General features: G+C 57.4%; 2 protein-coding genes across 2 annotated transcripts; both read right to left on the bottom strand.

Annotated features, from left to right (window-relative positions):
- Positions 1-5,896, bottom strand: LOC311203260 (uncharacterized protein; the record flags this gene model as incomplete). Its single annotated transcript, XM_084277914.1, has 11 exons — positions 1-132; positions 761-850; positions 1,216-1,383; positions 1,960-2,072; positions 2,638-2,716; positions 3,189-3,282; positions 3,813-3,855; positions 4,211-4,275; positions 4,840-4,915; positions 5,147-5,247; positions 5,775-5,896. The coding sequence occupies 11 exons, from the start codon at positions 5,894-5,896 to the stop codon at positions 1-3; spliced, it is 1,083 nt and encodes a 360-aa protein (XP_084134040.1).
- A 3,213-nt stretch (positions 5,897-9,109) lies between these two features.
- Positions 9,110-15,004, bottom strand: LOC311203261 (uncharacterized protein; the record flags this gene model as incomplete). The annotated part of the gene is made up of 11 exons (XM_084277915.1): positions 9,110-9,241; positions 9,870-9,959; positions 10,325-10,492; positions 11,069-11,181; positions 11,747-11,825; positions 12,298-12,391; positions 12,922-12,964; positions 13,320-13,384; positions 13,949-14,024; positions 14,255-14,355; positions 14,883-15,004. 11 exons carry the CDS (start codon positions 15,002-15,004, stop codon positions 9,110-9,112), a joined length of 1,083 nt encoding a protein of 360 aa, XP_084134041.1.
- Between the last annotated feature and the right edge of the window lie 685 nt (positions 15,005-15,689).

Consider the following 15,689-nt stretch of genomic DNA (forward strand, 5'->3'; position numbering starts at 1 on the left):
TCAGGTGAGGTCTTCCGTCTTTGCCGCCATCCCGTGAACCTGCACTCGATAAATACAGGTGTACTCTGGGTTTCCCCAGTTGCTCTTCACAAGCAGTTTGATATATGAAAACGCTCTGGGAAACGGCGCGTCCTGTGAAGAGGGGGGAGAAGGAGAAGAAATGGGGGTGTTAAGAGCAGCAATGCAGTCAACCTATCTCCCCCTGCCAGCCCTGCTCCTGCTCCGGAAGGAGCTCCTGAAAGGTGGGGGAGGGGGGTCAGCTGTGGAAATCAGAGGCTCACTGCTGGAGAAGCTGGGGACATGGAAAGGGCATGGCACCTGGCATCCTCTGCATGCCATTCCTGCCGGGGTTCAGTCTCCCTTCCTCCTGCCCCTGCCCTCTGCTTCTCACCCTGTGCTGACTGAGAAGCGGCAGAGGGACATCTACACGTGGGGCAGCTGCTGTGCAGCCCCACCAAGCTCCCGCTGCCCGTGCTGCCTGCCTTCCTCCTGGCGCCACATGTGCAGCTGGCTCTGCGCAAGGCAGTGGGTGCAGCCAGGGGTCTCTCAGGACTCATGTTCCCAGCGGCCTGACTCTGTCCTTGCTATCCTTTTGCTACCACCGCTGTGTGCCACTCGGCCCTCCCAACCCTGCCACGGCTCCTCCTCTCTCAGCAGTGCCCCTCTGCCCAGGGAGAAAGCATTCACGCTGTTCCTGCCATGGACTTGCAGGCAAAAGCATTTTGCCCCCTAGCATCTTGCCCTTGCAGGAGGATCGTACCTTCAGAAGAAAGGTCTGACTGGCCTCTTTTGCCACATCGTATGTGAACATCCCAAGGAGAGTTTCCTCTTCTCCATCCGCATCCACTCCCTCAAGGGCAAAGCACAAGGAGAGCAGCTCAGACACACACCGACAAAGAGGGGAGGGCATGCCCTGGATCAGGCCTGTTAGCTGCCACCCTCTCCTGGGCTTCCAGCAGTAGTCTGGCACTGGTTAAGGTTGAGCACCCTGCGTGCCTTGAGTTTTGGTCAAGAAGCCTGAGGTGCTTGGCCAGAACTCGCCTTAAGAGGGATGAAACCTCTCGAGCCCTTGAAGTGTCCTGCTGGAGAGCTGTAGCACTCAGGAGAGAGCAGGGCATAAACCTTCGTGTTTCGGGTGCCCGAAAGCAAGCAAGACCCTCTCACAGCTTTCACCCAGGGCCAGATCCCCATCAGAAGGGCCCAGCAGAGACTTACAAAGACAGCCATGTCTCTGGGTGCGCTGATGACTGTCCCAGATGGAGAGGCTTCCTCAATAATGTGCTGCACGGTGATGCCAGTCAGATGGACTCGTGCTGGCAGCCTGATCACCACCTGGCCCTGATGCCCTTGTAAAGGCCAACAGTTTCCTGGGGACACATCCGGCTGCAAGCAGAACATGAGACCAGTGAGGGGTGCGTGTTGGGCCAAGACAGCTGCCTGTGTGGCAGGAAGCGCAGGCGCCGGTGTGTCTGTGGGGTCTATTCCAGCACCACAGTGAGCCACGTGGGAGGAAATGGAGAGAAGCAGGAGGCCTTCTTCCCTGCCCTGCAAAGGGAGCTTCCGTGGGGTGGAGCAGAGGAGAATATGGCCGATGAAACCATACTGGTCAGGGGCTGTCAGAAGCATGGCTCTGCAGGGCACTCCCGCCTCCTGCCCCCAAAAGGTCGCTGTTAGGGATGAGTGTGGAAAGGGGATCACTGGGGAGAAGGTCACTCAGCCAGCTGTGGCAGAGGCCCGTGTGCAGGACATGGCAGTTCAGGGTCGTTCAGATCCGTTCCCCTCCTGAGGGGAACCGCTGATTTCTAGCAAGCCCGGCCCCGCCTTAGAGCTTTGGCTTCAGCAACCTGACCCACACTGCCGGCTTGAGCAGTACCACTGGACTGAGGGGAGAGCCCCCAAGCTCGGTCCCCAGCTTCACAGGAAGGAAGGAAACCTTCCATGACGATTCTAGTACGATACCTGCAAAATCGTGTCAGGAGGTTGGAAAGAGAAAAGGAGCGCTAAAACCCTGCAGCCCCAATTCTCTTGGCAGTGGTAGGTCTTGGAAGTTCTCCGCATGTCGATGGTGGCACCTGTAAGGAGGGGAGAGCAGATGACTGCCAGAGGCCACCAACCAGGAGGCCCTGGTGCTCAGGCATTATTTCTGATGTCTCCAGCCCAGCCCACGTCGGTCAGTCCTGTCCCCATCCACAGGCTGTCAGGGGTGCCCAGCTGCACAGGGCTAGGATGGCGTCCGTGTACCTGGCGACTTCCTCTCACAGCACCAAGAGGAGAAGGTCTGAGGGTTCTGGGAGACAGCAGGAGCCCCTGTGAATGGCAGCAGCCCAAAGCTGAGGGCCTGCTGCATGAGCAACAAAGGATGGACCAGCCACTCCCTTGCCAAATGCACCCGAGAGGAAGAGACCCTCTCCATCAGCGCAGGAACACGGCTGGGGCTAGCGCCAGAGGCACCCTTGCCGAGCCCGACAGCAAGGCTGTGAGGAACTCTCAGAGCCGCCCTGCCACAGCCTTGCCCTTGGGACCCCATGGAACATCCAAGCTCCCTCACTTTGGAGAGCAGTGCCTGAAGCACAGGCTCCTTTGGGGAGCACTGCAGAGAAGCACAGGGCAAAGAGACTGCGCTGCTTGTGTCCATACCAGAGCTTTTCAGGGACCAGTCAGAAATCACAGTGGTCCAACGCTCCAAAGCCATCTTGCGTGCTGCCTCCTGAACTTCCTGGGGATGCAGTAAACAAACACAGAAGGACCACATCAGCAGGCAGTTCAGCGTGGCTACCCGCACCCGCAGAGGCAAAGGCTCAGTGTCCGAAATGCAAGGCAAGCCTTGTCCACAGAGCTGCAAGACTCTGCTGCTGACATGAGCTGCGAGGACCAAGGAGCAGCACCTGTGGCCGTGGCCAGGGCCATGGCCCGAGGTGTGCTGACGAGGGTCCCCAGCCTCCACGCTCTTCAGGTCAGCCGGGAGACAGGCTCAGGCCCTGCCAGTGATGACTGGCCCTGTGAGCAAGCTTGGGCCTCACCACTGCCTCAGGGGCCCGGCCAGAGCAGCCAGAGGCACCGGCCTGCCAAGGGAATGCTATCAGCAGTACGCTGCTGCCACAAGCAGCCCGCTTAAACAACACGCCAAGGAGTGCAATCTCTGGGGTGTTCTGCCCTGCCAAGCCTCCTTCCCACAACAGCAGGATCACCTGTGAGCTCCTGAGCTCCTCCCTCAGTGAAGCCACCTCGTCCATTAGAGACTGCGTGTTTTGGGTTTGCTCTGCCAGCGCAGCATCCAAGGACCTGCAGGAACAGGAAAGCAGAGCTTGTCAGAGAGCCACCCCTCCCCTGCAAAGGCGGGAGGGAGGTTGGGAGCCCTGACTCTTAGGAAGATGAGTGCAGGTAGCACGAGGTCAGCTGACATGTCTGCACAGACCCAGTTCCAGCTCAGGCAGCGTGTCTTACCACAGGGTCTTCAGGCGTGCTGCAGACACACACGTCAGCTCCTGAAAGGGAAAAACCGCTCCGTTAGAGTGTCCACTAGGAGAGCTGCCGTGGCTTCCCAGGAGAGGCTTCCCTAGGAAGGCACAGCACCAGTTGCTGCTTCTTTGGGTCCCTCCGCCTGGAAGCAGGAGAGCCCGTGATTTGGAGAGCCACGGTCAGCATCACTCCCTTGCAGGAGGCGCCTGTCCCGCACGAGTCACCGACCTCTATCAGTCCCTTTGCCTGCCTTGTCCATGCTGGCAGCAGGGTCGCGCAGTAAACACCAGCTGCAATTCACATCACCGAGAGACAGTTATTTTACTGGGGTTGCTAGTGATCCCTGCAGTCACCTTGTCTCCTCCCTCTTGCCATGGCGGTAGGCCAGCGGCTTGTCTGAGGAGGTGGGGAACGTGGGGTGCAGGGAGAGGGTGCTGCTCTTATGGGGCCCCATCAGCCCACGCAGGGGGGGACTGCACAGCCGTGACCTTCAGGTGTGCTCGGTGCCCCCAAGCTGTTCCCCATTTCCCCTCACTGCTTCAGTGAGCACCAAGACCAGGCTGCATGCGTGTTATCAACATCATTCTCATCCTAACTCCCAAACACAGCCCCACACCGGCTACTAGACAGAAAACGAACTCTATCCCTGCTGAAACCGGGACCCTGTCCCAAAAGGAAAACAGGCCAGCTGAAAGCTGGCACCCAGCATGGCCAGGCTGTCCTGTTCAGATGTTTGCTCATGAAAACTCACCAAGAACCACTGGGAGCAAAAAGAGGACTTTCAAGAGCCTCTTCTTCTGTAGAGCCGTCTTTTGCCTGAAAAAGAGGGAGTCCTGTGGCTCTCAATGATCCAGGTCTTGGGCAAAGCCCTTCACAGGTGGATTTCCCTTCTTAGGCCAGAAAGCCACCGTTTTGGAAGCCTGCTGCAGACAGAGCGCTGACAAAGCAGCACCCAGGAGGAACACCTTTTCTGTGCGCACCATTTGATGCTGCCATCAGATCTTCCCCAGAGGAAAGGCTCCAAGGAGCTCGTCTCAGAGCCCTCCCAGGCTTGCACGCTCTCCTTGCAGAGCCAGGGAAAATCCTTCTGCTGGGGAAGCTTGGCTCTGCACACGAGTGCCTGGCTACACGGCAGTTTATGCTACCAAAGCCAAAGTTAGAGCTCTGGGAAATATGTGGGAGTGAGACTGCCAAGGGGCTTTGCTCTTGGCTCTATCCTGAGAACGACCACAGCATGAGCAGCACCTGAGCTTCGGCACCTGAGTGGGAGCCCCAGGCTGCTGGCTGAGGGACACCCTCTGCTCTCCTCCTGGCTTGCCTCCGCCCTTGGGCATCCCATTTCAACCCTTCCCATCCACAGCAGAAACATGTAGTACGTACACGAGGAAGATGCACGTGCTCAGCGTAAAACTCCACAGGGAAACAGGGGTAAACGACCAGTGGCTGAAGACCATCCCTGAGCAGAGAAACCAGAGAAGAGTTAGGCCTGTCTCCTGGGGTGTCTTCTCTCGGGTGTTTCAGCTCCCTGCGGAGAGGTGGGGGCCAAGCCCTAGCACTCCCTCCTGGAGCCAAAAGCAGGGCAGCCTGCACTTCTGATGCTTGGGGCCTTTGACCAGAGCTCTGGCACTGAGCAGCTCTCCAAGTTCCCCCCGGAGGACCTCACGGTTAACAGCAGTGCTGAGCTTACGTGCAGATTCCGTGGCCTTGATGAGCCACTGGGCAGCCCCTTGAGCAGCTGACCCAGCCGCTGACGCTGAGTTCAGCAGTGTTACATCCACGCACAGGTTCCTGTGGACAGGAAGAGACAAAAAGGCCAGTTGCCCGCTGTCCCCTTGCTGCCAGAGTCGAGGCAGTAGACAGAGTGGAGGCCCTTGCCAGATGACGGCCCTATCCCAGCACCAGCGAGAGAGGGCAGCACAGCTGGGCTGCTTCCAGGAGTGCCCCATTCCATTACAGGCCTGCGGTGGGAGAGGAGGAAGCAAGCTGGCAGCAGCAGTCCGCTGCCTCAGGAAGCCTGCGCCAGCAGTACAGCAGCAGTGCAGCCCAGTCCGCACTCTGTCGCTCACAGGGCTGAGCTCTGAGCCCTGCCACACAAGGCTCTTGCTTCCCCAGAAGGCTGCACACTGGCTTTTGGCTGGGGGAACGAGCCAGGCTTTCAGCCGAGACCCATCCCCACAGAAGGGGGGTAGTTTGCAAGCCATGGGGCTCTCCTTGTCTACTTCTCCATGCTGCTCCACACCCCACTGGCCACGACAGGCCACATCCATGCTACCACCCTACCCTGATGCCCCGGGAAGGAGCAGCCCACTTCATACCTGTTCATCTGGCAGTGGGTTGGCTCTGCTGCCTGCGCTGCAGGCTGCTGGTCGGCCTCATCCCACCAAGACTGGTGGGAGGCCTTTCCAGGTTTTCTCTTGGGGGCCTTTCTCCTTGCCATCTCTGGGCAAAGGCAGGCTCCCCCTGGGCTCAGTTCTTCCCGCTCAGCCCCAGCAGTATGCCTACTCAGGCAAAAAGAGCTCTGGCAGCAGCCCCACGCTGACCGCAGCAGGAGCACGCCTGTCCAGGGCAAGAGTCACACGGCAACTGTGGGATCCTTGCCTGCGCACAGGCCTGTGTGCACAGCTAGCTCTGACCTCACAATGGCAGCTCTGACATCACACCGTGGCTCCCCAGGGCTGAGCAGGGTCAGGAGACACTGTGGGATCCTTGCCTGCGCTCAGGCCTGTGTGCACAGCTAGCTCTGACCTCACAATGGCAGCTTTGATATCACACCGTGGCTCCCCAGGGCTGAGCAGGGTCAGGAGACACTGTGGGCTCCCCTGGGTGGACACAGATGCTGCCCTCCTGGGCAGTGGGAACCCATGCCTTTGGGCCCCTGGAACCCTGCTGTGCTCCCCTACTGGGGAGCTGCTGGGCCTGCCCAGCTCTCCTGGGCATCGCTGGGAAGCCAGAATGGGTGCTGGAAAGGGGGCTTTGCTCTCACCCCATAGGACTGCTGCTTCCAGCAGTGGCTCTCCTCTCCCTAATGGGTCATACGCCAGAAAGAAAAACCCGGGAGGCCAGACGTGCTGTCAGGGGCCCAGCAGTACGTTTGGTTTACAAGGACCATTACTCTTCCTCGCCCTTGCTGCTTGTACCTTGACTTTGCTAGGGGTGGAGGGAGGTGCTTTAAGATCTGGTCGTGTTTCTCATCACCCCACTCTGGTGTCACTGGGGGTGCAGGGCAGGGCCGTGAACTAGAGAGTTTCCTTTCCTTTATTCTGCGAGTCTGTTTTGCCCATGCTGCTGATTGCGGAATGATCTCTCCCTGTCCTTATCTCAGTTCCTGAGCCTCTCAATATATATATACATTTTCTCCCAGGTTCTGCTGAAAAGGAGAGTGACAGAGCAGCTTCGGTGGGCGTCTGGCCTCCAGCCAGGCCTAACCCAGCACACTTTGCTAGTTTGAGAGAGAAGTGTGCTCCTTTTTTGTCTTGCAGTGGCGTGGAGGGCCAGGAGGGTCCCTGCACAGGGCCACAGGCAGCGCGGAGGGAAGCACGGCCTGTGCCAGTGTCCCAGCATGGCAGCAGGGTGACACAGGGTGTCTGGAGCAGAGCCCTGGCGTTTGTCACAGTGTGGGGCGCAGGGTTGTGGATAATGAGCCTGGGACCTTTGCCCCTTTTTGGGGCGGACTGTTTCCCCCTCCTTTACCAAAAACTAATGTGTGGGTTCCATTCCGTTAGCCAATTTGACAGGGCAAGATAGTTTATGTCTTTCTACTGCTTCTCCCAATAACCCTTTCTCTACATGCCTTGTTGGACTGCCACTAGATAGATGGCCGATACCTGAAAGCCTTGCAGAGGTTTTTCCTGCCCTGTCCCCAGATTTGACAGATGCCTGGGATACTTGGGTTCCCTTTCTCCCACAGGCTACCCTAGAACCACAAGAGATTGAGCCTCTCGGGTCAGCCAAAATGGATTTTTCTGTTCGGTTTAATTACACAGGAAAAAAGCAATCCAGGGCCTGGGATGTTTCTCTGGCCCACCCTGCCTTTCGAAATGCCAGTACCTGGTGTAACTCTACAGCAACAAATTTGTCGGGATCCAGCGAGGCTCCCTTTTTATTACCATCCAGGATATGTTTTATTTGTGGGGATAGGGCTTGGCCCAGTATCCCCTCACACATAAGAGGGGGGTCCGTGTAGCTTAGGTCAGCTTTCTGTTCTGACCCCTAACACCTCTGTGATTTTCCAACGTCACCTTTCCCACTGTGTGAGGCGTGGTGTACACGCCGACAGCCCCGACTGTGATGATCAAGTAGAATTTTGGTCCTTCAGTCAGCGCTTTGCGGCCTCTCTTTTGTTGCCAGGAGCTGGAAAAGCACTAGCTACTTTAGATAAGCTTGCTTGTTGGCTTGCAAAACAAAGCAATGCTACTAGCAGGGCACTGTCTGGCCTTTTATTAGACATGGATAGTGTTCGTCATGCTACAGTACAAAATAGAGCTGCTACAGATTGCTTGCTTTGAGCACAAGGCCGTGGTTGTGAGGATTTGGAGGGTATGTGTTGTATGAATCTCTCAGATCATTCTGAGTCTATTCACGCCAGCATTCAACAGCTTAAGGATGCAGCCTCGAAACTCCGGCAAGACGATGCATGGGATTGGTTGGACAACATTTTTGGAAGATGGGGATTATGCGGATGGTTGAGGAGTTTGGTAAAAACTTTTGTTTATGCCTTGGCTGTTTCTATTCCTCTGTTGCTCCTTTTACCTTGTCTGTCCCAATGTATGCAACGTTTGATAGATCGGTCTATGAAGAAGGTTCTTTTTGTGCAACAGGAAGGGGGACATGTGAAGAAGGGGTCACAGGACTCTGTCAGGACTTTAGACACTGTGCAGCTGTATCTAGAAGGAGACGTGCTGGCACGTGTTGGTCACAAACCCTGGGATGGTTAAACAACGGTGGAAACGAACTGATAAGAAGTGAAAAAGTACTGGGGATGAGTTATGTGGGTGCCAGACAGAAAAGGAGTAACTAGTCACCCTTGAAAGAAAGAAAGAACAAAGCAGGCTGTAAGGAATGAAAATAAGATGTGTGCAATAGGTTGCGCTTCGAGGCATAGGCTGCTTTTTACTGACAATGTTCATAAGTGTTCGTAAGTGTTTTTAAACCAATCAGCAAATAGTAAATGTAAAAATGGCTTCTGCACTCCAATGAAACTAAGGCACGTACAGGCTTTGCAAACTGTATAAACTTGTGAGTTGCTACAATAAATAGACATTTGCTTGTGTCAAGCTGCGTCCCGTCTTCCAATTGCAGCAAGCATGACAAAAGTTCCTGGAAGGATGCTGCAGACCCTTAATGGCTGGCCTGACTCAAGAGTCAATGCCTGCAAACATTTCATTGCAGTTAATAATTTTTAAAATCGATCTATTGCCTAGATGCTGGTGCTTGTTCACACAAAAACAAGAAGGGCAGGCACATTCGTTAATGACTGCAGTTGATAGGGGCACTATGGCTTTTCCTCTAGTGAAATGTTTCCCTGATGCCACAAGGGGGGGTGGTTTGCAAGCCATGGAGCTCTCCTTCAGGAAGCCTCTGTCTACTTCTCCATGCTGGTCCACACCTTGCCCCCCAGGCCCCCAGCCCGCACTGCCCCGCCCCGCTGGTTTCAGGTGAGGTCTTCCGTCTTTGCCGCCATCCCGTGAACCTGCACTCGATAAATACAGGTGTACTCTGGGTTTCCCCAGTTGCTCTTCACAAGCAGTTTGATATATGAAAACGCTCTGGGAAACGGCGCGTCCTGTGAAGAGGGGGGAGAAGGAGAAGAAATGGGGGTGTTAAGAGCAGCAATGCAGTCAACCTATCTCCCCCTGCCAGCCCTGCTCCTGCTCCGGAAGGAGCTCCTGAAAGGTGGGGGAGGGGGGTCAGCTGTGGAAATCAGAGGCTCACTGCTGGAGAAGCTGGGGACATGGAAAGGGCATGGCACCTGGCATCCTCTGCATGCCATTCCTGCCGGGGTTCAGTCTCCCTTCCTCCTGCCCCTGCCCTCTGCTTCTCACCCTGTGCTGACTGAGAAGCGGCAGAGGGACATCTACACGTGGGGCAGCTGCTGTGCAGCCCCACCAAGCTCCCGCTGCCCGTGCTGCCTGCCTTCCTCCTGGCGCCACATGTGCAGCTGGCTCTGCGCAAGGCAGTGGGTGCAGCCAGGGGTCTCTCAGGACTCATGTTCCCAGCGGCCTGACTCTGTCCTTGCTATCCTTTTGCTACCACCGCTGTGTGCCACTCGGCCCTCCCAACCCTGCCACGGCTCCTCCTCTCTCAGCAGTGCCCCTCTGCCCAGGGAGAAAGCATTCACGCTGTTCCTGCCATGGACTTGCAGGCAAAAGCATTTTGCCCCCTAGCATCTTGCCCTTGCAGGAGGATCGTACCTTCAGAAGAAAGGTCTGACTGGCCTCTTTTGCCACATCGTATGTGAACATCCCAAGGAGAGTTTCCTCTTCTCCATCCGCATCCACTCCCTCAAGGGCAAAGCACAAGGAGAGCAGCTCAGACACACACCGACAAAGAGGGGAGGGCATGCCCTGGATCAGGCCTGTTAGCTGCCACCCTCTCCTGGGCTTCCAGCAGTAGTCTGGCACTGGTTAAGGTTGAGCACCCTGCGTGCCTTGAGTTTTGGTCAAGAAGCCTGAGGTGCTTGGCCAGAACTCGCCTTAAGAGGGATGAAACCTCTCGAGCCCTTGAAGTGTCCTGCTGGAGAGCTGTAGCACTCAGGAGAGAGCAGGGCATAAACCTTCGTGTTTCGGGTGCCCGAAAGCAAGCAAGACCCTCTCACAGCTTTCACCCAGGGCCAGATCCCCATCAGAAGGGCCCAGCAGAGACTTACAAAGACAGCCATGTCTCTGGGTGCGCTGATGACTGTCCCAGATGGAGAGGCTTCCTCAATAATGTGCTGCACGGTGATGCCAGTCAGATGGACTCGTGCTGGCAGCCTGATCACCACCTGGCCCTGATGCCCTTGTAAAGGCCAACAGTTTCCTGGGGACACATCCGGCTGCAAGCAGAACATGAGACCAGTGAGGGGTGCGTGTTGGGCCAAGACAGCTGCCTGTGTGGCAGGAAGCGCAGGCGCCGGTGTGTCTGTGGGGTCTATTCCAGCACCACAGTGAGCCACGTGGGAGGAAATGGAGAGAAGCAGGAGGCCTTCTTCCCTGCCCTGCAAAGGGAGCTTCCGTGGGGTGGAGCAGAGGAGAATATGGCCGATGAAACCATACTGGTCAGGGGCTGTCAGAAGCATGGCTCTGCAGGGCACTCCCGCCTCCTGCCCCCAAAAGGTCGCTGTTAGGGATGAGTGTGGAAAGGGGATCACTGGGGAGAAGGTCACTCAGCCAGCTGTGGCAGAGGCCCGTGTGCAGGACATGGCAGTTCAGGGTCGTTCAGATCCGTTCCCCTCCTGAGGGGAACCGCTGATTTCTAGCAAGCCCGGCCCCGCCTTAGAGCTTTGGCTTCAGCAACCTGACCCACACTGCCGGCTTGAGCAGTACCACTGGACTGAGGGGAGAGCCCCCAAGCTCGGTCCCCAGCTTCACAGGAAGGAAGGAAACCTTCCATGACGATTCTAGTACGATACCTGCAAAATCGTGTCAGGAGGTTGGAAAGAGAAAAGGAGCGCTAAAACCCTGCAGCCCCAATTCTCTTGGCAGTGGTAGGTCTTGGAAGTTCTCCGCATGTCGATGGTGGCACCTGTAAGGAGGGGAGAGCAGATGACTGCCAGAGGCCACCAACCAGGAGGCCCTGGTGCTCAGGCATTATTTCTGATGTCTCCAGCCCAGCCCACGTCGGTCAGTCCTGTCCCCATCCACAGGCTGTCAGGGGTGCCCAGCTGCACAGGGCTAGGATGGCGTCCGTGTACCTGGCGACTTCCTCTCACAGCACCAAGAGGAGAAGGTCTGAGGGTTCTGGGAGACAGCAGGAGCCCCTGTGAATGGCAGCAGCCCAAAGCTGAGGGCCTGCTGCATGAGCAACAAAGGATGGACCAGCCACTCCCTTGCCAAATGCACCCGAGAGGAAGAGACCCTCTCCATCAGCGCAGGAACACGGCTGGGGCTAGCGCCAGAGGCACCCTTGCCGAGCCCGACAGCAAGGCTGTGAGGAACTCTCAGAGCCGCCCTGCCACAGCCTTGCCCTTGGGACCCCATGGAACATCCAAGCTCCCTCACTTTGGAGAGCAGTGCCTGAAGCACAGGCTCCTTTGGGGAGCACTGCAGAGAAGCACAGGGCAAAGAGACTGCGCTGCTTGTGTCCATACCAGAGCTTTTCAGGGACCAGTCAGAAATCACAGTGGTCCAACGCTCCAAAGCCATCTTGCGTGCTGCCTCCTGAACTTCCTGGGGATGCAGTAAACAAACACAGAAGGACCACATCAGCAGGCAGTTCAGCGTGGCTACCCGCACCCGCAGAGGCAAAGGCTCAGTGTCCGAAATGCAAGGCAAGCCTTGTCCACAGAGCTGCAAGACTCTGCTGCTGACATGAGCTGCGAGGACCAAGGAGCAGCACCTGTGGCCGTGGCCAGGGCCATGGCCCGAGGTGTGCTGACGAGGGTCCCCAGCCTCCACGCTCTTCAGGTCAGCCGGGAGACAGGCTCAGGCCCTGCCAGTGATGACTGGCCCTGTGAGCAAGCTTGGGCCTCACCACTGCCTCAGGGGCCCGGCCAGAGCAGCCAGAGGCACCGGCCTGCCAAGGGAATGCTATCAGCAGTACGCTGCTGCCACAAGCAGCCCGCTTAAACAACACGCCAAGGAGTGCAATCTCTGGGGTGTTCTGCCCTGCCAAGCCTCCTTCCCACAACAGCAGGATCACCTGTGAGCTCCTGAGCTCCTCCCTCAGTGAAGCCACCTCGTCCATTAGAGACTGCGTGTTTTGGGTTTGCTCTGCCAGCGCAGCATCCAAGGACCTGCAGGAACAGGAAAGCAGAGCTTGTCAGAGAGCCACCCCTCCCCTGCAAAGGCGGGAGGGAGGTTGGGAGCCCTGACTCTTAGGAAGATGAGTGCAGGTAGCACGAGGTCAGCTGACATGTCTGCACAGACCCAGTTCCAGCTCAGGCAGCGTGTCTTACCACAGGGTCTTCAGGCGTGCTGCAGACACACACGTCAGCTCCTGAAAGGGAAAAACCGCTCCGTTAGAGTGTCCACTAGGAGAGCTGCCGTGGCTTCCCAGGAGAGGCTTCCCTAGGAAGGCACAGCACCAGTTGCTGCTTCTTTGGGTCCCTCCGCCTGGAAGCAGGAGAGCCCGTGATTTGGAGAGCCACGGTCAGCATCACTCCCTTGCAGGAGGCGCCTGTCCCGCACGAGTCACCGACCTCTATCAGTCCCTTTGCCTGCCTTGTCCATGCTGGCAGCAGGGTCGCGCAGTAAACACCAGCTGCAATTCACATCACCGAGAGACAGTTATTTTACTGGGGTTGCTAGTGATCCCTGCAGTCACCTTGTCTCCTCCCTCTTGCCATGGCGGTAGGCCAGCGGCTTGTCTGAGGAGGTGGGGAACGTGGGGTGCAGGGAGAGGGTGCTGCTCTTATGGGGCCCCATCAGCCCACGCAGGGAGGGACTGCACAGCCGTGACCTTCAGGTGTGCTCGGTGCCCCCAAGCTGTTCCCCATTTCCCCTCACTGCTTCAGTGAGCACCAAGACCAGGCTGCATGCGTGTTATCAACATCATTCTCATCCTAACTCCCAAACACAGCCCCACACCGGCTACTAGACAGAAAACGAACTCTATCCCTGCTGAAACCGGGACCCTGTCCCAAAAGGAAAACAGGCCAGCTGAAAGCTGGCACCCAGCATGGCCAGGCTGTCCTGTTCAGATGTTTGCTCATGAAAACTCACCAAGAACCACTGGGAGCAAAAAGAGGACTTTCAAGAGCCTCTTCTTCTGTAGAGCCGTCTTTTGCCTGAAAAAGAGGGAGTCCTGTGGCTCTCAATGATCCAGGTCTTGGGCAAAGCCCTTCACAGGTGGATTTCCCTTCTTAGGCCAGAAAGCCACCGTTTTGGAAGCCTGCTGCAGACAGAGCGCTGACAAAGCAGCACCCAGGAGGAACACCTTTTCTGTGCGCACCATTTGATGCTGCCATCAGATCTTCCCCAGAGGAAAGGCTCCAAGGAGCTCGTCTCAGAGCCCTCCCAGGCTTGCACGCTCTCCTTGCAGAGCCAGGGAAAATCCTTCTGCTGGGGAAGCTTGGCTCTGCACACGAGTGCCTGGCTACACGGCAGTTTATGCTACCAAAGCCAAAGTTAGAGCTCTGGGAAATATGTGGGAGTGAGACTGCCAAGGGGCTTTGCTCTTGGCTCTATCCTGAGAACGACCACAGCATGAGCAGCACCTGAGCTTCGGCACCTGAGTGGGAGCCCCAGGCTGCTGGCTGAGGGACACCCTCTGCTCTCCTCCTGGCTTGCCTCCGCCCTTGGGCATCCCATTTCAACCCTTCCCATCCACAGCAGAAACATGTAGTACGTACACGAGGAAGATGCACGTGCTCAGCGTAAAACTCCACAGGGAAACAGGGGTAAACGACCAGTGGCTGAAGACCATCCCTGAGCAGAGAAACCAGAGAAGAGTTAGGCCTGTCTCCTGGGGTGTCTTCTCTCGGGTGTTTCAGCTCCCTGCGGAGAGGTGGGGGCCAAGCCCTAGCACTCCCTCCTGGAGCCAAAAGCAGGGCAGCCTGCACTTCTGATGCTTGGGGCCTTTGACCAGAGCTCTGGCACTGAGCAGCTCTCCAAGTTCCCCCGGAGGACCTCACGGTTAACAGCAGTGCTGAGCTTACGTGCAGATTCCGTGGCCTTGATGAGCCACTGGGCAGCCCCTTGAGCAGCTGACCCAGCCGCTGACGCTGAGTTCAGCAGTGTTACATCCACGCACAGGTTCCTGTGGACAGGAAGAGACAAAAAGGCCAGTTGCCCGCTGTCCCCTTGCTGCCAGAGTCGAGGCAGTAGACAGAGTGGAGGCCCTTGCCAGATGACGGCCCTATCCCAGCACCAGCGAGAGAGGGCAGCACAGCTGGGCTGCTTCCAGGAGTGCCCCATTCCATTACAGGCCTGCGGTGGGAGAGGAGGAAGCAAGCTGGCAGCAGCAGTCCGCTGCCTCGGGAAGCCTGCGCCAGCAGTACAGCAGCAGTGCAGCCCAGTCCGCACTCTGTCGCTCACAGGGCTGAGCTCTGAGCCCTGCCACACAAGGCTCTTGCTTCCCCAGAAGGCTGCACACTGGCTTTTGGCTGGGGGAACGAGCCAGGCTTTCAGCCGAGACCCATCCCCACAGAAGGGGGGTAGTTTGCAAGCCATGGGGCTCTCCTTGTCTACTTCTCCATGCTGCTCCACACCCCACTGGCCACGACAGGCCACATCCATGCTACCACCCTACCCTGATGCCCCGGGAAGGAGCAGCCCACTTCATACCTGTTCATCTGGCAGTGGGTTGGCTCTGCTGCCTGCGCTGCAGGCTGCTGGTCGGCCTCATCCCACCAAGACTGGTGGGAGGCCTTTCCAGGTTTTCTCTTGGGGGCCTTTCTCCTTGCCATCTCTGGGCAAAGGCAGGCTCCCCCTGGGCTCAGTTCTTCCCGCTCAGCCCCAGCAGTATGCCTACTCAGGCAAAAAGAGCTCTGGCAGCAGCCCCACGCTGACCGCAGCAGGAGCACGCCTGTCCAGGGCAAGAGTCACACGGCAACTGTGGGATCCTTGCCTGCGCACAGGCCTGTGTGCACAGCTAGCTCTGACCTCACAATGGCAGCTCTGACATCACACCGTGGCTCCCCAGGGCTGAGCAGGGTCAGGAGACACTGTGGGATCCTTGCCTGCGCTCAGGCCTGTGTGCACAGCTAGCTCTGACCTCACAATGGCAGCTTTGATATCACACCGTGGCTCCCCAGGGCTGAGCAGGGTCAGGAGACACTGTGGGCTCCCCTGGGTGGACACAGATGCTGCCCTCCTGGGCAGTGGGAACCCATGCCTTTGGGCCCCTGGAACCCTGCTGTGCTCCCCTACTGGGGAGCTGCTGGGCCTGCCCAGCTCTCCTGGGCATCGCTGGGAAGCCAGAATGGGTGCTGGAAAGGGGGCTTTGCTCTCACCCCATAGGACTGCTGCTTCCAGCAGTGGCTCTCCTCTCCCTAATGGGTCATACGCCAGAAAGAAAAACCCGGGAGGCCAGACGTGCTGTCAGGGGCCCAGCAGTACGTTTGGTTTACAAGGACCATTACTCTTCCTCGC

The sequence above is a fragment of the Gallinula chloropus genome (genome assembly GCF_964237585.1).
Source record: "Gallinula chloropus genome assembly, chromosome: Z".
NCBI classification, from domain to species: domain Eukaryota; kingdom Metazoa; phylum Chordata; class Aves; order Gruiformes; family Rallidae; genus Gallinula; species Gallinula chloropus.